General features: G+C 46.7%; 2 protein-coding genes across 3 annotated transcripts; one reads left to right on the top strand and one right to left on the bottom strand.

The window, feature by feature from the left end:
• Positions 1 to 14,015: 14,015 nt before the first annotated feature.
• LOC109781736 (actin-related protein 7) lies at positions 14,016 to 20,537 on the bottom strand. Its single transcript, XM_020340336.4, has 7 exons — positions 20,198 to 20,537; positions 19,882 to 20,100; positions 17,519 to 17,660; positions 16,070 to 16,314; positions 15,666 to 15,849; positions 14,577 to 14,644; positions 14,016 to 14,507 (listed from the first exon to the last, which is right to left on the bottom strand). The coding sequence occupies exons 1-7, from the start codon at positions 20,273 to 20,275 to the stop codon at positions 14,355 to 14,357; spliced, it is 1,089 nt and encodes a 362-aa protein (XP_020195925.1). The 5' UTR covers positions 20,276 to 20,537; the 3' UTR covers positions 14,016 to 14,354.
• A 51-nt stretch (positions 20,538 to 20,588) lies between these two features.
• On the top strand, positions 20,589 to 23,484 carry LOC109781735 (uncharacterized). Of its 2 annotated transcripts, none has more exons than XM_020340335.4 (3): positions 20,589 to 22,134; positions 22,218 to 22,749; positions 22,958 to 23,484. In XM_020340335.4, the coding sequence occupies exons 1-2, from the start codon at positions 20,604 to 20,606 to the stop codon at positions 22,523 to 22,525; spliced, it is 1,839 nt and encodes a 612-aa protein (XP_020195924.1). In that variant the 5' UTR covers positions 20,589 to 20,603; the 3' UTR covers positions 22,526 to 22,749; positions 22,958 to 23,484. The 2 variants fall into 2 exon arrangements, with proteins under 2 accessions (XP_020195924.1, XP_020195923.1); XM_020340334.4 differs by having other exon boundaries at positions 22,942 to 23,484.
• The last annotated feature ends 271 nt before the right edge of the window (positions 23,485 to 23,755 follow it).

Below are 23,755 nucleotides of genomic sequence, written 5' to 3'. Positions count from 1 at the left end.
TGCCGAGGAAAGCCACAAGACCACCGGCAAGATCCTTGCCGGGAATGACTGCGCGCCACGGCAAGACCCTTGCCGGGCCCCCGGCAAGGCCCTTGCCGAGGACATCAGCAGGGCCACTGCCAGGCCCGCGCCAGCCAAAGTTTTCCACCGCCGTTCGCATGCAGCTGCCAGCCCAACCAGCTGGGCTGGCACCTGCGTGGCGACATGCTGCTTCCAGGCCAGATCGGCAAGCGCCTGCGTGGCGACATGCAGATCTTCGTGAAGACCCTACCACCGTGCCGCCTCAGCTGCCTGCCTGCCTACATGGCGCCGCACACATCGCTGGCCAGGGCGCGTGTCGAAGCGAGGAGGAGCGGCGACGGACGGGACGGGCCTCGCTCCCGTCCCCGATAAATCTAGGGGACACCTCAGCGGCGCATTAAATGTGTCTTGTCCTGTAATACGGGCGATAAGCTCGTAGTACTGTAGGCCTTTCCACCTCCTGTGTGCCACTGTGGCCGCCCCTTTCGACTATAAAAGGAGGCCCATGGCGTACTGGAGAGGGATTCGGCTCTTTTGGACCACGTGGCCACCATAGCTAGTTCAAGAGCTCAAGAAATCTCTGAAATACAGTCACCAAAGCAGGACTAGGGTATTACGCATCCTCGCGGCCCGAACCTGGGTAAACGATCCTTGTGTTGACTGCTAATCCTGCCCTTCTCACAACCCTGCACCCCGGTAACCGTAGTAGGGATTCTTGTGATTCCATAGGTGTCGTTTCTCACCGACAAGAGGGGAGAGTGTTGTCCACGTACCCTCGTAGACCGGAAGCGGAAGCGTTATAACAACGCGGTTGATGTAGTCGTACGTCTTCACGATCCAACCGATCCAAGTACCGAACGCACGGCACCTCCGAGTTCAGCACACGTTCAGCTCGATGATGTCCCTCAAACTCACGATCCAGCAGAGCTTCGAGGGAGAGTTCCGTCAGCACGACGGCATGATGACGCTGATGATGATGCTACCAACGCAGGGCTTCACCTAAGCATCGCTACGATATGACCGAGGTGGATTATGGTGGAGGGGGGCATAGCACACGGCTTGGAACAATCAACTTGTGTGTCTATGGGTGCCCTCCCGCCCCCGTATATAAAGGAGCAAGGGGGGAGGCCGGCCGGCCTTGGTGCGCCCCAAGGACAGGAGGAATCCTCCTCCTAGTAGGAGTAGGATTCATCCTTTCCTAGTCCTACTAGGAAGGGGGAAGGGGGAAGGAAAGAGAGGGAGAGGGAGAGGGAAAGAGGGGCCGCGCCCCCCTCCCCTAGTCCAATTCGGACTCCCCATGGGAGGGGGCGCGCCACCTCCTGGGCTGCTGCCCTCTCTCTCCCCTAAAGCCCACTAAGGCCCAACACTTCCCCGGGGGGTTCCGGTCCCTCCGGCACTTCGGTTTTCTCCGAAATCACTCGAAACACTTCCAGTGTCCGAATATAGCCACCCAATATATCAATATTTATGTATCGACCATTTCGAGCCTCTCGTCATGTCCGTGATCATATCTGGGACTCTGAACTACCTTCGGTACATCAAAACACATAAACTCTTATTACTGATCGTCACTGAACGTTAAGCGCGCGGACCCTACGGGTTCGAGAACTATGTAGACATGACCGAGACTCGTCTCCGGTCAATAACCAATAGCGGAACCTGGATGCTCATATTGGCTCTTGTTGGGGAACGTAGTAATTTCAAAAATTTCCTACGCACACACAGGATCATGGTGATGCATAGCAACGAGAGGGGAGAGTGTGTCCACGTACCCTCGTAGACCGAAAGCGGAAGCGTTAGCACAACGCGGTTGATGTAGTCGTACGTCTTCACGATCCGACCGATCCAAGTACCGAACGTACGGCACCTCCGAGTTCAGCACACGTTCAACTCAATGACGTCCCGCGAGCTCCAATCCAGCAGAGCTTCGCCGGAGAGTTTTGTTAGCACGACGGCGTGATGACGGTGATGATAATGCTACCGACGCAGGGCTTCGCCTAAGCACCGCTACGATATTATCGAGGTGGATTATGGTGGAGGGGGGCACCGCACACGGCTAAGAGATCAATGATCAATTGTTGTGTCTATGGGGTGCCCCCTCCCCCGTATATAAAGGAGTGGAGGAGGGGGAGGGCCGGCCCTCTCTATGGCGCGCCCTAGGGGAGTCCTACTCCCACCGGGAGTAGGATTCCCCTTTTCCTAGTAGAACTAGGAGCCCTTCCAAGTAGTAGGAGTAGGAGAGAAGGAAAGGGAAAAGAGAAGAGAAGGAAGGAGGGGGCGTCGCCCCTCCCCCTAGTCCAATTCGGACTAAGCCTTGGGGGGCGCGCAGCCTCCCCTCTCTCTTTCCCCTAAAGCCCAATAAGGCCCATATACTCCCCGGCGAATTCCCGTAACTCTCGTGTACTCCGAAAAATACCCAAATCACTCGGAACCTTTCCGATGTCCGAATATAGTCGTCCAATATATCGATCTTTACGTCTCAACCATTCAGAGACTCCTCATCATGTCCCCGATCTCATCCGGGACTCCGAACTACCTTCGGTACATCAAAACACATAAACTCATAATACCGATCGTCACCGAACTTTAAGCGTGCGGACCCTACGGGTTCGAGAACAATGTAGACATGACCGAGACACGTCTCCGGTCAATAACCAATAGCGGAACCTGGATGCTCATATTGGGTCCTACATATTCTACGAAGATCTTTATCGGTCAAACCACATAACAACATACGTTGTTCCCTTTGTCATCGGTATGTTACTTGCCCGAGATTCGATCGTCGGTATCTCAATACCTAGTTCAATCTCGTTACTGACAAGTCTCTTTACTTGTTCTGTAATACATCATCCCGCAACTAACTCATTAGTTACGATGCTTGCAAGGCTTATAGTGATGTGTATTACCGAGTGGGCCCAGAGATACCTCTCCGACAATCGGAGTGACAAATCCTAATCTCGAAATACGCCAACTCAACAAGTACCTTCGGAGACACCTGTAGAGTACCTTTATAATCACCCAGTTACGTTGTGACGTTTGGTAGCACACAAAGTGTTCCTCCGGTAAACAGGAGTTGCATAATCTCATAGTCATAGGAACATGTATAAGTCATGAAGAAAGCAATAGCAACGTACTAAACGATCAAGTGCTAAGCTAACGGAATGGGTCAAGTCCATCACATCATTGTCTAATGATGTGATCCCGTTAATCAAATGACAACTCATGTCTATGGCTAGGAAACTTAACCATCTTTGATTCAACGAGCTAGTCAAGTAGAGGCATACTAGTGACACTTAGTTTGTCTATATGTTCACACATGTATCAAGTTTCTGGTTAATACAATTCTAGCATGAATAATAAACATTTATCATGAAATAAGGAAATAAATAATAACTTTATTATTGCCTCTAGGGCATATTTCCTTCAGACTCCCACTTGCACTAGAGTCAATAATCTAGTTCACATCGCCATGTGATTTAACACCAATATTTCACGTCACCATGTGATTAACACCCATAGTTCACATCGCCATGTGACCAACACCCAAAAGGGTTTACTAGAGTCAAAAATCTAGTTAACATCACTATGTGATTAACACCCAAAGAATACTCAGGTGTGATCATGTTTTGCTTGTGAGAGAAGCTTTTAGTCAACGGGTCTGCCAAATTCAGATCCGTATGTATTTTGCAAATTTCTATGTCAACAATGCTCTGCACGGAGCTACTCTAGCTAATTGCTCCCACTTTCAATATGTATCCAGATTGAGATTTAGAGTCATCCGGATCAGTGCCAAAAATTGCATCGACGTAACCCTTTACGATGAACCTTTTTGTCACCTCCATTACCGAGAAATATATCCTTATTCCACTAAGGATAATTTTGACCAATGTCCAGTGATCTACTCCTAGATCACTATTGTACTCCCTTGCCAAACTCAGGGCAGGGTATACAATAGGTCTGGTACACAGCATAGCATACTTTATAGAACCTATGGCTGAGGCATAGGGAATGACTTTCATTCTCTTTCTATCTTCTGCTGTGGTCGGGTTTTGAGTCTTACTCAATTTCACACCTTGTAACACAGGCAAGAACTCTTTCTTTAACTGTTCCATTTTGAACTACTTCAAAATCTTGTCAAGGTATGTACTCATGGAAAAAACTTATCAAGCGTCTAGATCTATCTCTATAGATCTTGATGCTCAATATGTAAACAGCTTCACCGAGGTCTTTCATTTGAAAAACTCCTTTCAAACACTCCTTTATGCTTTCCGGAAAATTCTACATCATTTCCGATCAACCATATGTCATTCACATACACTTATCAGAAAGGTTGTAGTGCTCCCACTCACTTTCTTGTAAATACAGGCTTCACCGCAAGTCTGTATAAAACCATATGCTTTGATCAACTTATCAAAGCGTATATTCCAACTCCGAGATGCTTGCACCAGCCCATAGATGGATCGCTGGAGCTTGCATATTTTGTTAGCACCTTTAGGATTGACAAAACCTTCTGGTTGCATCATATACAACTCTTCTTTAAGAAATCCATTAAGGATTGTAGTTTTGACATCCATTTGCCAGATTTCATAAAATGTGGCAATTTGCTAACATGATTCAGACAGACTTTAAGCATCGCTACGAGTGAGAAAATCTCATCGTAGTCAACACCTTGAACTTTGTCAAAACCTTTTTTGACAAGTCTAGCTTTGTAGATAGTAACACTACTATCAGCGTCCGTCTTACTCTTGAAGATCCATTTATTTTCTATGGCTAGCCGATCATCGGGCAAGTCAACCAAAGTCCACACTTTGTTCTCATACATGGATCCCATCTCAGATTTCATGGCCTCAAGCCATTTTGCGGAATCTGGGCTCATCATCGCTTCCTCATAGTTCGTAGGTTCGCCATGGTCATATAACATGACCTCTAGAACAGGATTACCGTACCACTCTGGTGCGGATGTCACTCTGGTTTACCTACGAGGTTCGGTAGTAACTTGATCTGAAGTTACATGATCATCATCATTAGCTTCCTCACTAATTGGTGTAGGAGTCACAGGAACAGATTTCTGTGATGAACTACTTTCCAATAAGGGAGTAGGTACAGTTACCTCATCAAGTTCTACTTTCCTCCCACTCACTTCTTTCGAGAGAAACTCCTTCTCTAGAAAGGATCCATTCTTAGCAACGAATGTCTTGCCTTCGGATCTGTGATAGAAGGTGTACCCAACTGTCTCCTTTGGGTATCCTATGAAGAAACATTTCTCCGATTTGGGTTTGAGCTTATCAGGATGAAACTTTTTCACATAAGCATCGCAACCCCAAACTTTAAGAAACGACAACTTTGGTTTCTTGCCAAACCACAGTTCATATGGTGTCGTCTCAACGGATTTAGATGGTGCCCTATTTAACATGAATGCAGCTGTCTCTAATGCATAACCCCAAAACGATAGTGGTAAATTGGTAAGAGACATCATAGATTGCACCATATCTAATAAAGCACGGTTATGATGTTCGGACACACCATTACGCTGTGGTGTTCCAGGTGGCATGAGTTGCGAAACTATTCTGCATTGTTTCAAATGAAGACCAAACTCGTAACTCAAATATTCTCCTCCACGATCAGATCGTAGAAACTTTATTTTCTTGTTACGATGATTTTCCACTTCACTCTGAAATTATATGAACTTTTTAAATGTTTCAGACTTATGTTTCATCAAGTAGATATACCCATATCTGCTCAAATCATCTGTGAAGGTCAGAAAATAATGATACCTGCCGCGAGCCTCAACACTCATCGGACTGCATACATCAGTATGTATTATTTCCAACAAGTCTGTTGCTCGCTCCATTGTTCCGGAGAACGGAGTCTTAGTCATCTTACCCATGAGGCATGGTTCGCAAGCATCAACTGATTCATAATCAAGTGATTCCAAAAGCCAATCAGCATGGAGTTTCTTCATGCGCTTTACACCAATATGACCCAAACGACAGTGCCACAAATAAGTTGCACTATCATTATCAACTTTGCATCTTTTGGCTTCAACATTATGAATATGTGTATCACTACTATCGAGATCCAACAAACCATTTTCATTGGGTGTATGACCATAGAAGGTTTTATTCATGTAAACAGAACAACAATTATTCTCCAACTTAAATGAATAACCGTATTGCAATAAAAATGATCAAATCATATTCATGCTCAACGCAAACACCAAATAACACTTATTTAGGTTCAACACTAATCCCGAAAGTATAGGGAGTGTGCGATGATGATCATATCAATCTTGGAACTACTTCCAACACACATCGTCACCTTGCCCTTAACTGGTTTCTGTTCATTCTGCAACTCCCGTTTCGAGTTACTACTCTTAGCAACTGAACCAGTATCAAATACCGAGGGGTTGCTACGAACACTAGTAAAATACACATCAATAATCTGTATATCAAATATACCTTTGTTCACTTTGCCATCCTTCTTATCCGCTAAATACTTGGGGCAGTTCCGCTTCCAGTGACCAGTCCCTTTGTAGTAGAAGCACTTAGTCTCAGGCTTAGGTCCAGACTTGGGCTTCTTCACTTGAGTAGCAACTTGCTTGCCATTCATCTTGAAGTTCCCCTTCTTTCCTTTGCCCTTTTCTTGAAACTAGTGGTCTTGTCAACCATCAACACTTGATGCTTTTTCTTGATTTACCTTCGTCGATTTCAGCATCACGAAGAGCTTGGGAATCATTTCTGTTATCCCATGCATATTATAGTTCATCATGAAGTTCGAGTAACTTGGTGATAGTGACTAGAGAACTTCTGTCAATCACTATCTTATCTGGAAGATTAACTCCCACTTGATTCAAGTGATTGTAGTACTCAGACATTCTGAGCACATGCTCACTAGCTGAGCAATTCTCCTCCATCTTGTAGGCAAAGTGTTTGTCAAAGGTCTCATACCTTACGACATGGGCATGAGTCTGAAATACTAATTTCAACTCTTGGAACATCTCATATGTTCCGTGGCGTTCAAAACATTTTTGAAGTCCCGGGTCTAAGCCATAAAGTATGGTGCACTAAACTATCAAGTAGTCATCATACCGAGCTTTGCCAAACGTTCATAACATCTGCATATGCTCCTGCAATAGGTCCGTCACCTAGCGATGCATTAAGGACTTAATTCTTCTGTGAAGCAATGAGGATAATCCTCAGATCACGGACCAAGTCCGCATCATTGCTACTAACATCTTTCAACATAGTTTTTTCTCTAGGAACATATCAAAATAAACAGGGAGCAACATCGCGAGCTATTGATCTACAACATAGTTATGCAAATACTATCAGGACTAAGTTCATGATAAATTAAAGTTCAATTTAATCATATTACTTAAGAACTCCCACTTAGATAGACACCCCTCTAGTCATCTAAATGATCGCGTGATCCAAATCAACTAAACCATGTCCGATCATCACGTGAGATGGTGTAGTTTTGAATGCAGAACATCACTATGTTGATCATATCTACTATATGATTCACGCTCAACCTTTCGGTCTCAGTGTTCCAAGGCCATATCTGCATATGCTAGGCTCGGCAAGTTTAACCCGAGTATTCTGCGTGTGCAAAACTGGCTTGCACCCGTTGTATGTGAACGTAGAGCTTATCACACCCGATCATCACGTGGTGTCTCGGCACGAAGAACTGTCGCAACGGTGCATACTCAGGGAGAACACTTATACCTTGAAAATTTAGTAAGGGATCATCTTATAAAGCTACCGCCGAACTAAGCAAAATAAGATGTATAAAAGATAAACATCAAATGCAATCAAAATATGTGACATGATATGGCCATCATCATCTTGTGCTTTTGATCTCCATCTCCAAAGTACTATCATGATCTCCATTGTTACCGGCATGACACCATGATCTCCATCATCTTGATCTTTTATCAACGTGTCGTCACATGGTCGTCTCACCAGCTATTGCTTTTTGCAACTATTGCTATCGCATAGCGATAAAGTAAAGCAATTACATGGCACTTGCATCTTATGCAATAAAGAGACAACCATAAGGCTCCTGCCAGTTGCGGATAACTTTAACAAAACATGATCATCTCATACACCAATTTATATCTCATCACGTCTTGACCATATCACATCACAACATGCCCTGCAAAAACAAGTTAGACGTCCTCTAATTTGTTGTTGCAAATTTTATGTGGCTGCTACGGGCTGAGCAAGAACCGTTCTTACCTACGCATCAAAACCACAATGATATTTCGTCAAGTTAGTGCTATTTTAACCTTCACAAGGACCGGGCGTATCCACACTCGGTTCAACTAAAGTTGGAAAACTGACTCCCGCCAGCCACCTATGTGCAAAGCATGTCGGTAGAACCAGTCTCGCGTAAGCGTACGCGTAATGTCGGTCCGGGCCGCTTCATCCAACAATACTGCCGAACCAAAGTATGACATGCTGGTAAGCAATATGACTTGTACCGCCCACAACTCACTTGTGTTCTACTCGTGCATATAACATCTATGCATAAACCTGGCTCGGATGCCACTGTTGGGGAACGTAGTAATTTCAAAAATTTCCTACGCACACACAGGATCATGGTGATGCATAGCAACGAGAGGGGAGAGTGTGTCCACGTACCCTCATAGGCCGAAAGCAGAAGCGTTAGCACAACGTGGTTGATGTAGTCGTACGTCTTCACGATCCGACCGATCCAAGTACCGAACGTACGGCACCTCCGAGTTCAGCACACGTTCACCTCGATGACGTCCTGCGAGCTCCGATCCAGCAGAGCTTCGCCGGAGAGTTTCGTCAGCACGACGGCGTGATGACGGTGGTGATGATGCTCCCGACGCAGGGCTTCGCCTAAGCACCGCTACGATATTATCGAGGTGGATTATGGTGGAGGGGGGCACCGCACACGGCTAAGAGATCAATGATCAATTGTTGTGTCTATGGGGTGCCCCCCTCCCCCGTATATAAAGGAGTGGAGGAGGGGGAGGGCCGGCCCTCTCTATGGCGCGCCCTAGGGGAGTCCTACTCCCACCGGGAGTAGGATTCCCCTTTTCCTAGTAGAACTAGGAGCCCTTCCAAGTAGTAGGAGTAGGAGAGAAGGAAAGGGAAAAGAGAAGAGAAAGAAGGAGGGGGCGTCGCCCCTCCCCCTAGTCCAATTCGGACTAAGTCATTGGGGGGCGCGCAGCCTCCTCTCTCTCTTTCCCCTAAAGCCCAATAAGGCCCATATACTCCCCGGCGAATTCCCGTAACTCTCCGGTACTCCGAAAAATACCCGAATCACTCGGAACCTTTCCGATGTCCGAATATAGTCGTCCAATATATCGATCTTTACGTCTCGACCATTTCCAGACTCCTCGTCATGTCCCCAATCTCATCCGGGACTCCGAACTACCTTCGGTACATCAAAACACATAAACTCATAATACCGATCGTCACCGAACTTTAAGCGTGCGGACCCTACGGGTTCGAGAACAATGTAGACATGACCGAGACACGTCTCCGGTCAATAACCAATAGCGGAACCTTGATGCTCATAGTGGGTCCTACATATTCTACGAAGATCTTTAATGGTCAAACCACATAACAACATATGTTGTTCCCTTTGTCATCGGTATGTTACTTGCCCGAGATTCGATCGTCGGTATCTCAATACCTAGTTCAATCTCGTTACCGACAAGTCTCTTTACTCGTTCCGTAATACATCATCCCGCAACTAACTCATTGGTTACAATGCTTGCAAGGCTTATAGTGATGTGTATTACCGAGTGGGCCCAGAGATACCTCTCCGACAATCGGAGTGACAAATCCTAATCTCGAAATACGCCAACTCAACAAGTACCTTCGGAGACACCTGTAGAGTACCTTTATAATCACCCAGTTACGTTGTGACGTTTGGTAGCACACAAAGTGTTCCTCCGGTAAACGTTGCATAATCTCATAGTCATAGGAACATGTATAAGTCATGAAGAAAGCAATAGCAACATACTAAACGATCAAGTGCTAAGCTAACGGAATGGGTCAGGTCAATCACATCATTCTCTAATGATGTGATCCCGTTAATCAAATGACAACTGATGTCTATGACTAGGAAACTTAACCATCTTTGATTCAACGAGCTAGTCAAGTAGAGGCATACTAGTGACACTTAGTTTGTCTATATATTCACACATGTATCAAGTTTCCAGTTAATACAATTCTAGCATGAATAATAAACATTTATCATGAAATAAGGAAATAAATAATAAGTTTATTATTGCCTCTAGGGCATATTTCCTTCAGCTCCTACATATTCTACGAAGATCTTTATCGGTCAAACCGCATAACAACATACGTTGTTCCCTTTGTCATCGGTATGTTACTTGCCCGAGATTCGATCGTCGGTATCTCAATACCTAGTTCAATCTCGTTACCGGCAAGTCTCTTTACTCGTTCCGTAATACATCATCCCGCAACTAACTCATTAGTTGCATTGCTTGCAAGGCTTATAGTGATGTGCTTTACCGAAAGGGCCCAGAGATACCTCGACAATCGGAGTGACAAATCCTAATCTCGATCTATGCCAACTCAACATGTACCATCGGAGACACCTGTAGAGCACCTTTATAATCACCCAGTTACGTTGTGACGTTTGGTAGCACACAAAGTGTTCCTCCGATATTCGGGAGTTGCATAATCTCATAGTCATAGGAACATGTATAAGTCATGAAGAAAGCAATAGCAACATACTAAACGATCAAGTGCTAAGCTAACGGAATGGGTCAAGTCAATCACATCATTCTCTAATGATGTGATCCCGTTAATCAAATGAGAACTCATGTCTATGGCTAGGAAACTTAACCATCTTTGATTCAACGAGCTAGTCAAGTAGAGGCATACTAGTGACACTATGTTTGTCTATGTATTCACACATGTACTAAGTTTCCGGTTAATACAATTCTAGCATGAATAATAAGCATTTATCATGATATCAGGAAATATAAATAACAACATTATTATTGCCTCTAGGGCATATTTCCTTTAGGGCCCACCTGTCAGGCCGATGTGGCATGTCTACATGTACAAATTGTTGAGGTGGATGCGGGTCCAACTGTCAGCCCCCACACACTTCTTCCTCCTCCCATCTCTGCCCTTTTCTCTGTACAAATTGTAGGATCAACGGCGAGCATGACTTCCTGCACTCGGCTCTGGCGCCGCCCGATCCAGCGAGGGAGCCATCGAGGCGCGTCCCCATAGCTCCGGTCGCCAAATCCCATCGTCTGCCTTCTTCCCCTTCAGATCCTCGCCTCCCTTTGCTGGACCCCACGGATCTTCCCAACTAGTCAGTTGCCGCGCCTTTCTTCTTTTGCTCTGGCGTCCAGGTACGGCGCAGGAAGTGGCGTCCGCGGCCTACACGGGAGCGCCGGTGACCGAGTGCTGGAGCTGCTGTGCTGCTGTGCATGGCGGCGCCGGCGCCGCCACACCTAGGCACGCCACACCTCGGCCCGTGCGAGCACGGGCGTGGCCATGGTGCTCCACGACGGCACGCTCGGCCAAGGCCTCCTCGCAGGCGCCGCGAGCACAGGCGCGGCCAGGGCCTCTGGTGGTCGTCGCGAGCACGGAAGCACGGGCGCAGCCATGGTGCTCCACCACGGTGCGTGCGAGCTACCGACAGAAACTTGCCGGATCCAGGCGTGGTAGAGGGCTGGGGTGGCGCGGTGAGGTGGAGTTCATCCATGGCGGTCGGCATGGCAGCTGGCTCTCGTTTGATAGAGAGGTCATGGAAGAAGGAGGAGGAAGGAAAAGAAAGGAGCGGCGAGGGGAACTCCAGCGGCTGGCCACGGCGGCTAGGTCTCGGATGACCAGCAAGGGCGGCGAGATGTGCCGGCGGCATGCAGGAAGAAATGCCCATTACCTGTTTGTTGAAACGCCTAGGAAGAAAATCCCTATGCGAAAAAGAAAAAAAATGGAAAAGAGATAAACACTTGAGTCATTTACAGGTGGGACCCTTGCCCAACTCAGCATATTGTCCACACAAGCAAGCCACGTCAGCCTGACAGGTGGACCCAGCTTGTCAGTTTTGCTGTTTTCGCGTGCTTATCAGACAATCAGTGCCCTTCATTAGTCATTAGGCACAGAGTTGGTGGTTTTGTGTGCCCTGGCCGAAAAGTGGTACTAAGTTGTTACCCTAGCCCCAAGTGTGGTGGTTTTGGGTAAATAACTTGAAATGGCTCGCTCCTCACCTGGCGCCGTGGGGGCATGGCTACTAGGCAGACAGGGGGAGTGGAAAGTGGCGGCGGCGGACAGGTGGAGGAAAATGTGGATGGTAGGGTTTCGGTGCCACTGGTCGACTTAAATAGTCGGGCAAGGCACTACGCGGCCCGTCGGAGCGCGCTGACACCGGTCCGACGGAGGAGACGAGCTTCGGACCGCCGGGTTTTCGGGTGTTTCCGCGTGGGACCCCGTCATCAGTCCGACGTGGCCGGCGCGCCCCGGCGCCCCCATATCCGCCCCATATTTAGGCTGGATATAAGGGGTGCTAGTCAGCCAGGCGTTTGAGGGGGCCGTCTGGGTCGAAAAATCGTGACCGGTCAGTGACCGGGCGGGCCGCCCAGGCGTTTGAGGCCGGTTTGGGGCGCCCTGTTGTAGATGCTCTCATTGTCCTTCTTCTTTATTAATGAGATGAAGTAAATCATTTGCCTTTGTTTCGAAAAATAATCTTTAAACTCCACGGACCACGGGCCCACTCAAGTTTCATCTAGAGTAACAGCGACATTTATTTTCGGATGGAGGGAGGGAGTAGAGGCTAATCGTGCCATTGTGGTGCTGTGTAGCTGTGTGTTCGTCGTATCAAGCGTTTCTTAGCAAAGATCCATGGCGTAATGTATGCTGGCGGCAGGGCCGTCCTGTTACTTAGCCCGACAGTGACTAAGACGGGTCTGTTTGACAGGGCGAAACCCACATGACGGGCATGCTTAGCCAGAGCCCTCTACTAATAAACATACGGCTCCCACCACCACCACCAGAGACAAGATGGACAACTTCCATTGGCCACACACACCACAGGGGCCATAATCCGCAAGCGCATTATACAGCCTGAAAGCCAATTATTCGGTTTAGACGACCGCGGGCAGCTTTTGTTGGGCGCCAGATCGGGCACCCCACTGTTGGTGCATGCAATGCGACCCTCTCGACCAAGATCCTGCTGGACAGACATGGCGGCGTGTCATGTCGCTGTCGGAGCTTCATCGTCGGACGGGCGGACGGCACGGCATCAGGAGCTAGCTGCTCATTATGGAGGTCAGCACAGTGTTAGCTTTTTCCTTTCTATGGTCGGACAGGTGGGGCTCCGGCTGATTGAATGAAGCGATCGATGGCGCGGTGCTGTGCTGGCTCGTGGCCGTGGCGGTAAAACTGATGAGTGACTCCTCTCCTCTTTTTTCGTTGATGAAATGAACCGGGAATCGACTGAATGAATGAGCGAGTGAATGAATCGAGTGAATCGCGCGCTGACACGAAGCGGGCCGGTGACGGCACGCACTGTGGAGGAAGCTTGGCGGCTTCCCGTTGGATGGATGTCGCAGGAAGGGCCTGCCCGAGCAGGGCACTGTAGGAACCATTAACTAGAGATTGGCGATGGCAGGGGATGTCCGGGGGCCGGACGGTATGTAGATCATCAATTCCTACCAGAAGTCGTACAACGACGCAAAGACCGGATGTGCATCAGTGTATTGTGGATCGGTCGTCGACATCAATTTCCACCAACTTCTGCACGACGCAGGGACAGAGTGGAGGCTGGACCGTACGTGCGTCGAGGCCATGAACCGCCAGAGATGCCCTGCTCTTCTTGCCGCCGGCGTCCACAGCTTGCGCAGAGCGTGCGCACGATAGACCCGTGCTACTGCTACACAGAGAACGTTGGTGACATTTTCGTAGGCTTCGTCGAACGGGCTAAAACAGCACAACGCGGCGTGAGAGAGAGAGAGAACAACGCGATGCACCTCCCGCGAACAAATTTCCAATGGTACGGCACAGGTACAATGGGCTAGCACTCCTAATAAAAAGACAGACGGCAATCTTAGATCCGATCCTACGGCAATCTGAATAGCTAGCTAGTTATCATCTAGCTAGCCAAGCTAGCAACAATGACACATCCAGACCAGAGGCCATGAATGGCTCTCAGAGGCGCCCAGCATCAGAGGAGGAAGGGCACCACACCAGTCCAGTACCAGTGCCGCTGGCCCCTACACACATCATTTATCAGTTGCCAACACGTACGCGTACGGTGTGACGCACGAGCATCCATCCTGTGACTCGAGTAAAGGGCTGGTTCTCAGTCGGTCAGAAGCACTTCTTGTGGACGATGGACGGGCCCGTCTCGTCGTAGTCTCCCTTGGTGACGTGCTGGTTCTGGGGGAAGACCACCTTGGCCAGGATCGCGCCGCCCAGCCACGCCGAGTGCCGCGCCAGGTCCTCCGGCATGTACTCCGGGGCCTGGACGGAGGAATGCAGGTCGGGTTAGCAAGTGCGCCACAGTTTAGGGAGAGGAGAGGAGGGGGGTACCTTCACAAGAGTTGGGCGGATTGCTGAAGCAGACAGATTTGCTTCCCTCTGAAACCTGTCTTCGAAACCTTTGAGAAAAGTGAGCAAAAAAGCGGTCAGTTATCAGGTAATTACAAGTGCTTGAAAGATGGGTTAGGATGTGCAAAATGGGAAAATCAATATGAGCATAAGCAAGGAAGCAATGGAAATAAATTGCAAGTGCTTGAAGCAGCCTGCATGTAATGATTGTCTGAACTGCCCGAAATACAATATCTGCTTATAGATGTCGATAAGCCATCCTAAGGTGAGCACCCACCGCCTTGATGCCTAAGGGACGACTAAGCACCTAACGCGGGCAAAATTCTAAGGCACTGACTAGGCGCCTTGCCGCCTAAGCATCCAAGGCAGGACACCTTAAAACACTGGCTATAACCAGCATTACAAGCAAACAGCTTTTCCTAAATGCTCTGCCGCACATTCAGTATTGTGTTCTCTGGGTGTCCACAGGGGTACTAACAGGAGTCCAAGATATTCCTGAGTCCTACATAAGATTCTGATTTCTTTCCAACGAAATGAAATCCCCAGGTCCCAACACCACGGGTACTCAAATGAGAGAACTTCCAAACTGGCCCCGTTTCCTCAGTTCTGGGACATGCATAGAAACAAACTAGACCGTTGCTGCATAGGTCATACGCCACTAGCATTCAGACAATCAATTCATACAGCATCCACTTTTCATAACTGTGTCATGCAGAATGTAGTCTTTTACTCTTTTTTTTAATGATGCCGTGTGCCGCAGGGAAGCATACATTATCATCCATAAACAGTAAAGCCTAGCAGGCTACTAGTATTAATAGTCCCTCCGTTCCTAAATGTAAGTCTTTGTAGAGATTTCAATACGGACTACATACGGAGCAAAATGAGTGAATCTACACTCTAAAATATGTCTATATACATCCGTATGCAGTCCTTATTGAATTCTCTAAAAAGACTTATATTTAGGAACGGAGGGAGTAGTTGGCATGCATTTTCCATGTAGAATATAAGATTGACAAAACCAAGAGTTCTAACCAAGGAAAAGGCATCTTGCAGAAGAGAGCAATAACTAACCAGTCATAGATACAGTGCCACCACATAACATAGTGTTCTCAAGCAGTTGCTTTTGGTACTCCGATGCGACGTTTGAAACACTAGTAATTAGCTGGTGGACAATACCATAATCTTCTAAGCCCAAGATGCTTGGTTGAAACAAAGCTTCGCCAACGATATAGCGCTCTTTTTCAATTGTTATAACCTGGAGGAAAAAGTGTTTTGTGAACAGCTATTCCATACATTCAGGGTGATAAATAAACATCAAAGCATCTGATCAACCTAAGGATGATAATTCACATAATTATCATGCATTTTATAATGAGAAAAATTGCACACTAAGTGCTCTCTATACATGTAAATGAACAGGTGGATGTTTGGCACAGCATTTACACCAAAGCAGTGCAACATAATTAATAACGAACCTGTCCATCTGGAAGAGTGTGAGTTTCTGGCTGGCATGTACTTGCTATAGCTTCAAAGGCTGACTGATCTTCTGTGCAGCATGCATACTGCTCTTTCAGCCTCTCAACGTCAGAAATATCAATGTTTACTGATGGGTTGGACTTCTTTAGTTCTTGTGCAAATAGGTTTGTCAAGTCAGTTCCTCCAATCTCAAATCTCTTCGATGCTACGTGCTGAACAGCACCTTCACAAACCGGAGCAATATCTGGACAGCCAATACAAAAGAAGGGCACTTATCAAAATTTATCCCATGTAATTTAGTAAGCACACAGTGGACAACCAATGCTAAACAACATTATTTATCTTTGAGGACTGGTCTTAATATATCTGTACAGTGGCTCGCTTGGTATTGCTGCATCGTGCTGCAGAATCTAGTTACGCTTGGTTTTACAGTATCGTGCTGCAGAATCTAGTTAACTGAAAGAATCTATACTAGCCCAACTCAAATATTTATGTTCTGATTTTGACAAAGGGGTAGCCAAGTACCCCAACTTATTAACATATCCAAAAATAGTAATAAAAAAACTCCTGGGGAAGAAAAGCCACCACAATGCAAATTGTGAACTAATACAAATATAAAGCAGTTGCGAAGCACAATTACGACTTACATCTGAACTACTGAACAAATAAACTATAATAGAATTTGTTTGCGGATTCAGACTCCTAGTATTCCTTCACAAGCCCATGAACAATATCTACTGATTTCTTGTGTTAACTGTACAGATATACTGGATTATAGAGTTAATACAAAAAATATATTACTGATGACAAAGCACACACAAAAAATGTTGCATTTCCTCCACACCTTGTGACCAAGAGGGAGGAACCCTATTTGGGTTAAAAGTACAGAAGAAGATGAATAAACCACTCGAGTAAACAAGGATTACTTAAAAAAAATAAAGCTGCAGAGAGAAATGATCTTCGGATGAAGGAAATGTGACACAGTATGTACAAATTACACATACCAGAAGACAAGAGAAGACAGAAACATTTGAAATACAAATGATGGTGTGTATACTATATTACTGACTGGAGAGGGTTAACATAAGCATCATTGCAATACCATTTAGAAGAATTTCTGTCATCCCTGTATGATGTTCTTGCAATGTGCTTAAAGATCATCAATCACTGGGTGAAAATTGTGTTGCACAAAGTTTGAGCTCAAAAGGGAATGCATATTTTCCCTGCAAGCCTTCGATATGTGCTAGTTTTCACCAAGGTTATTCTAGAGTGAGTAAATAAAAGATACTGAAAGAAGTATTAAACATAAAATCGCCAAACCAAGGAAGCATAAAGTCAATAGCTTCAGAACAAATACCATATCATACAGACATAACACAAAGGCCCACATATGGAATCAACAGTGTCGCAATTCAAGTTCAAGATACAGCTGGATTTGGTGATATTACCTATTTTCCCATGTCCAATGTCAACCGTACAACCCGAAATGCGACCAACAGCATAAAGGGACAATACAGCCTGTTCAGAATCATAAAATCCTGATACGTTGAATTTTTCGAACATAAGTTGCACTAATTGCTCCCGGAGAGCCTGCAGAGAACATGACAGAATTGGAGAATCAGAACCAAATGCAAGACCAACACGATTGGTAAAACGCATTAGCTGCACTAAAATATGGATAATGTCAAATGGAAAAGGCTTAGCAAACAAGCAAGAGAGAGATTGTATTATAGATTCAGAATAATGAAAACTTATTTAAGTGGCATTGCAAATGCTTTTGAAAAAGCATATACGTTTTCTACTTTTTACTAAACTAACCATTTGAGAGCATTCCCTTTTCATAGCAGAAGTAGAACTGGTAAGGACTTGCACAAATAAGTGGATTATATAGCACAGCACAACAACCAAAAGCTGGCCCTTAAAAATGCATGAAGACCGTAAGACCAAAATCGAAACAAATCCACGACCTTAACGATCGAGGAAAAAGGGGTAGGTATTATTATGGCCTGAGTCTTTTCTTCTTTTGGCCTTATCTCATAGCGGGGAATGGTGCGTGCTAGCCTTCAGACTACAGTTTGAGTGCTACATCATGCAATATCTGCCACTGTTAGAACTTCATTCAATTCCAATGATATCAATATATGGAAAGCACTGTACCAGGAAGACTAATGGGCACCATATGTTGGTAATTTCCAATGCAGATAACCTGTTACAAACTCTAGCCCAGGGGGGTGTCCTGTTTGATACCTAACCATGCCATGCCTAACTCTAGTCACGAAACAGTTGTTTAGGTATGAGTTTGCTTCATTGCCGCAAATCAGAATGTGACTTACTACCCTTTTCTTAGTTTCTTGGCCCACTTATTAAAGACTCAGTTCCATGGGTAACTTTACTGAACTTGCAGTGGCCATTTTGACAAACTTTTTATGGCAAGGTTAGCCACAAACATAACATACAGAAGAATATAAAATGCAGATCAAAACCCAAAGCTAGAATTATGTAGTAAGATCCGAAAGTTAACCAAAATAGCACAAAGATTTTGAACTAAAAAGCACAAAATGGATATGTGGCTCACAGTAAACTTTTTGGGAGTCCATCATCTCCACTCAGATAAGAGAAAACTAACCATGCCCAATTGTGTAATGTGTGTAAACCACTACACAAACGCACTACCAAATAACAAAAGAACTTGACACGTAATCAAATAAATCAGTAGAGATATAGCATAAGGAGAATTATGGCATAGGATGACCTTTCCATCAAGTCAACATGAACTAAACTGTTTGATGATGGGGCATCCACGTGGTCACAAAACACATGTGAAACCACTTGAGGATGTAGCAGATGATTTTATTGAAGAAGTGGACTTTCCAAGAGCTCAGTGGTTAAATGTGGACTGTTTTCTTTGGAATGTATATCACATGGACCTATAATCCAGAGGAAGTGAGTCCATCCACAGAAGGAATAGCTAATGTCATTTTAGGCTGGTAGAAATGCGGAATCACATAAGCCAACATGCGGATTAAGTTGGTGTGTCAACACCCAAGACCACATATCTCAGACATATTTTTTTAAGCTAACTCAGACACAATTAACCTGAAACCTAGTAAACTCGAACCCTGAACTATTCCATGATTCAATATTATTAAATTCCAACATGTCTAATAGGCACCACCTCATTTAAAAGAGCTTAAGAGGGCAATAGCAATGACACACCTTGGGCGTGAAGAGCGGCTGGGTGAAGAGGATCTGGCCCTCATGGTTGAAAAATGGACTTCATGGTTAGAGCAAGGTGCTCTGTTTGTAATGTATTTTCGCTTTGTTTTTTGTCAGACAGTCTCAAGTTTGCAATCATCGTCCCTTGTCTGAAGATATAGACTTCCGCAAGAGCTCAGTGGTTAAATGTGGACTACTTCCTTTGGAATGTATTACCTCGGTTCGGAAATAAGTGACGCTGACACTGTTTTAGTTCAAATTTGAACTAAAACACCTATTTCCGAACGGAAGGAGTATATCACATGGAACTATAATCCAGAGGAACTGAGCTCATCCACAAAAGGAATGGCTAATGTCATTTAGGCTGGTGGCGATGCGGAATCACATAAGCCAACATGCGGATTAAGTTGGTGTGTCAACAACACCCAAGACCACATAACTCAGACATATTTTTTAAAGCTAACTCAGACACAATTAACCTGAAACCTAGTAAAATCGAACCCAGAACTTTTCTGTGATTCAATATTATTAAATTCCAACATGTGTAATAGGCACCACCACATTTAAACGAGCTTGAGAGGGCAGTCGCACTGACCTTGGGCGTGAAGAGCGGCTGGGTGAAGAGGATCTGGCCCTCGTCCCCCATCTCCCAGCCGATGTTCCTGTAGAGGACGTAGGTGAGCAGGTCCTCCATGGCGTCCCAGTCCTTGACGAAGCCGCGCACCACCGGCTGCACCACCTCCTCCACCACCGCCGCCGCGCCGTCGGCCACCTCGTTCTCCTCCACCTCCGTCTTCATCTTCGAGGGCATCACCTGACCACACACAAATCGAAAATAGGGGAGTCACGCATAACATCCCGCGAAATCTCGAGCGAATACACGGGCGGGCAAAGGAGATCTGGGTACTCACCAGCCCCGGGGCCTGGTCGGGCAGCGCGATGCCGGCCTTCAGCAGCTTCGACCCCGCGTCGACGACCACCGCCTCCATGGCCGGCGGCGGGTGCGGGCGGGAGACTCCGGCTCCGCGGCGGCAGCGCGGGGAGGGGCGAGCGCTAGGGTTTGCGGCGAGGGGAGAGGATTTTTGAAATTTTTGGGCCTCGCGGGAAAGGGATGGATCGGTTTTGGAGGATTTAGCGGGCGAGAGGGGGAGGAGGAAGAAGATCTTGCTGCGGCCGCGGGGCGGAGCGAGTGACTGGCGAGCCCCGAGACGCCGGTTACGTATTCCCAAAGTTACGTGTTTGCGTAATGAAAGTGTAATTTAGTTTACGCCTTCAATCGATTAATGTGGCTCGCGCCATCCGGCCGTCGCTGCCAGCATGGCCCCGCCGTGGCCCGCCCCGCGCCAGCTCCTCCTCCACCGCCTCGCCGCCGCGCGCGCCGTCTCCGGCCGGGCCTACCCGCCGCCCTCCGCCCCAGCCTCGACCCCGGAGGCCTTCCACGCGCACCTGGCGTCGCTCGCGGCGCCCTCCCGCGCGGGCCACCCGGCCACGCTCCCGTCCCTCCTCGCCGCGCTCGCCCGCGCCCGCGCCGCGCGGCTGCCGCTCCTCCCGGCCACCCGCGCGCTCGCGGCCTCCGCGCTCCTCCGCCACGGCCGCCTCCCCGACGCGCTCGCGCACTTCAGCCTCCTCCCGGACTCCGCCGCGCCGCCCGCTCCGCTCGCCAACTTCCTGCTCGCTGCGCTCGCGTCGTCCGGGTCACTCGATGCCGCGCGCAAGGTGTTCGGCAGAATGCTGGCCGGCGACGCCGAGCTGGACACCGTCGGCTTCGGGGTGTTTGCGAAGAGTGTGGGCAGGAGGGACGGGCTGGACGAGGTCCTGCGGCTGGTGGACGCGGTGCACCATCGGGAGGGCTTGATCAACAAGTCTGTTGTTGCGGCGATGGTTGTCGACGGTCTGTGTCGGGAGCGGAGGATAGAGGATGCTTGGCGGGCTCTGGAGGATATGAGGTTGCGTGGATGGAAGCCGGATTTTGTAGCATACAGGATTGTGTCCGAGGGGTTCAGGTTAGCTGAAAGGGCGGAGGAGGAAGGTAGGATCTTGAAGCAGAAGAGGAAGCTCGGTGTTGCACCAAGGAAGGAGGACTACAGAGAGGTTTTGCTTGCGCTGGTGTCTGGCAGGCAGATTTCTGACGCGAAGGAGATGGCCAAGGCGATTGTATTAGGCGATTTCCCGATTGATGATGATGTGTTGAATCTCTTGGTTTGTTCGGTGTCTGAGGTTGATGCTGATGCTGCAATTATGTTCTGCAAGTTCATGATAGGGAAGGAGAGATTGCCAAGTACACAGATGCTCGTGCAACTTTGCGAGAGCCTTTGCAAGAATGACAAGGGCGATGAGATGTGGGAAATGTTTAGAGTGCTTTTGGATAAGGGCTATTGCACGAGTGAGAGGGAGTATCATTTGGTGGTGTCATTCTTGGGCAAGGCAGGGAAGGTCAGAGAGGCATATGATGTGATAAAGGAGATAAAAAGGAAGAAGCTAGATCCTGGCATTTCATCATATAATTCTCTCATGGTAGCACTATGTAGAAATGATCTCCTTAGGCCTGCTAAGAAGCTGTGGGATGAGATGTTCACCAGTGGGTGTAGTCCAAATCTGCAGACCTATAATATACTTATAACAAAATTTGCAGAAATTGGTGAAAGTGAACAAGTCCAACAGCTGTTTGATCACATGATCCAGAAAGGAGTAGCACCAGATAGTACAACATACACATCAGTCATTACTATGTTGTGCCAAGAAAACAAATATGAACAGGCTGAGGAAATCTTCAACAAATCTGTAGCGCAGGATCCTAAACTAGCTAGTTCAGTGTTAACTGTGTTTATCATTGCACTCTGTAAACAAGGTATTCATGTCCTCGTTATTAGTACACTTGCTGTTTTAGTTATTCTGTTATCTCCTTGTAAATGTCGCCCTTGGAATTTTCAGGTGGCTTCAAAGCAGCATTGGGTGTTATGTCAAGTCTTCCATCCAATATTGAGAGCTCGAATTCACATGTCATTCTGTTGAAGTGCCTAACAGATGTTGAGGAAATAGAAATGGCTTCTGAGCACATAAAGTGGCTTAGGCGTTACTGCAGCTCTGCTTTCCAGAATATAATGAATGAACTCATGGCTTCTCTTTCCACTTCTGCTAGCCTTCAACCTGTCAGGAAGTTGGTCTGTTATTTACATTCTCAGGGGCTTGTTAATGAAGTTGGCCCATGGATGAATTTAATAGAAGATGATTATGCTTGAATCACAGTTTCAATGGTCATATCATGATTCCACTTGTCCATTTTGCCAAGAATGCCCGAACTGTCTGAGATTATTGGAGGTTAAGCTTCAGTGTGTTACTTCACAAAGCAAGAGTGATGCTTCTCTGTGATGCATTGAGTTCTCAGAATTTACCAATTAAAAATGGCCCGAGATTTGTTTCAAATGTCTGGTTTGTACTGATCTATTCCGAGCACAATCTTAAGGTATCATTTCTTTGGCATCATCATTTACTGTAGATCATTATCCCAGTATCCGTATTCTTATGATTATGTGACTTTTGTAATTGTGTGCCATCATTTTTCATTCTTCCCCATGTATATCAGCAAGACAAAGAATCTAGTTGTCAATTGTGCACCATATTAATATTATGGGGAAATGATTGATTTCGGCTCCAGTTTCTTCTGGCTGCAGGTTTTGGGCTACCGTTCTATTTTGCTCCAATTGCAAGCAGATAAATCTGGTGTTTATTGGTCTTATGCTTGGCTGGTATGATGTGACGATGGTTCGGGATTACATTGAGCGAGCATAATGAAATTTACCTTTATCCAAGGAAGCAATTCATTATGATGGTTCTGCCACTACAGTGGGTATGCCAATGGCGGTGATGGTGGATCACAATGAGTTATATGGTGGTGGATTCTGAAACTGTCCAGGTTCATTGTGTTATAGAAGGTCAAGGCAATTCTTGCCCATCTCATCTCCTCCTCCTCCTCCTCAGAGACTGCTAAAAGTTCTCTGAGTGATGCATCAGTTCAACGATTGTGTCTTGGTCGCATTTTCAGGATGGCGGCCTGCATTGCATCTAAAAGGTCCCTGTTGTGGATTCAGCTTGATTTATGTCATGAAAACAAGGGCATATGGTGCACTTCCTTTTTGGAATTGCGCACCGAGTTTATGTGGTTCAACCAGATATTCTCTGATTAAGAGTGTTTTGTCGACATCTTAGATGCCTCAATAGATTGTCCATAGATGCTCCGAGGTGTGGTTCTGGATTCGACCCCATCTGTTACTCAAGCATGTTGTATACTTGTGTCGTCTTCATTGACTAAAGCACCTGTTAAAACATACTTGTGTCGTCTTCATTGACTAAAGCACCTGTTAAAACCATTGCCGAAAAAACATATAATACATAGTTCTGTAGAGCGACCAGATAATAAGAAAGCAGGGTCGGTAATTGTAATTCCTACTTTCGCACTACCCTTCTTACAT

This window comes from Aegilops tauschii, chromosome 5 (assembly GCF_002575655.3).
Source record: "Aegilops tauschii subsp. strangulata cultivar AL8/78 chromosome 5, Aet v6.0, whole genome shotgun sequence".
In the NCBI taxonomy this organism is placed as follows: domain Eukaryota; kingdom Viridiplantae; phylum Streptophyta; class Magnoliopsida; order Poales; family Poaceae; genus Aegilops; species Aegilops tauschii.
The sequence above is the reverse complement of the archived record's forward strand: the minus strand, read 5'-3'. Positions and strand labels throughout refer to the sequence as shown.

Bases quoted from the DNA above. Each gene is read 5' to 3' on its own strand.
- LOC109781736 (XM_020340336.4), bottom strand. From the start codon at position 20,275: ATGGAGGCGGTGGTCGTCGACGCGGGGTCGAAGCTGCTGAAGGCCGGC. The intron at 14,645-15,665 runs GTTAGTTATTGC...CTTTTCTCAAAG, and splicing joins TGGCACTGTATCTATGACTG to GTTTCGAAGACAGGTTTCAG. The intron at 14,508-14,576 runs GTACCCCCCTCC...TCCTCCGTCCAG, and splicing joins TCCGCCCAACTCTTGTGAAG to GCCCCGGAGTACATGCCGGA.
- LOC109781735 (XM_020340335.4), top strand. From the start codon at position 20,604: ATGGCCCCGCCGTGGCCCGCCCCGCGCCAGCTCCTCCTCCACCGCCTC. The intron at 22,135-22,217 runs GTATTCATGTCC...TGGAATTTTCAG, and splicing joins CATTGCACTCTGTAAACAAG to GTGGCTTCAAAGCAGCATTG.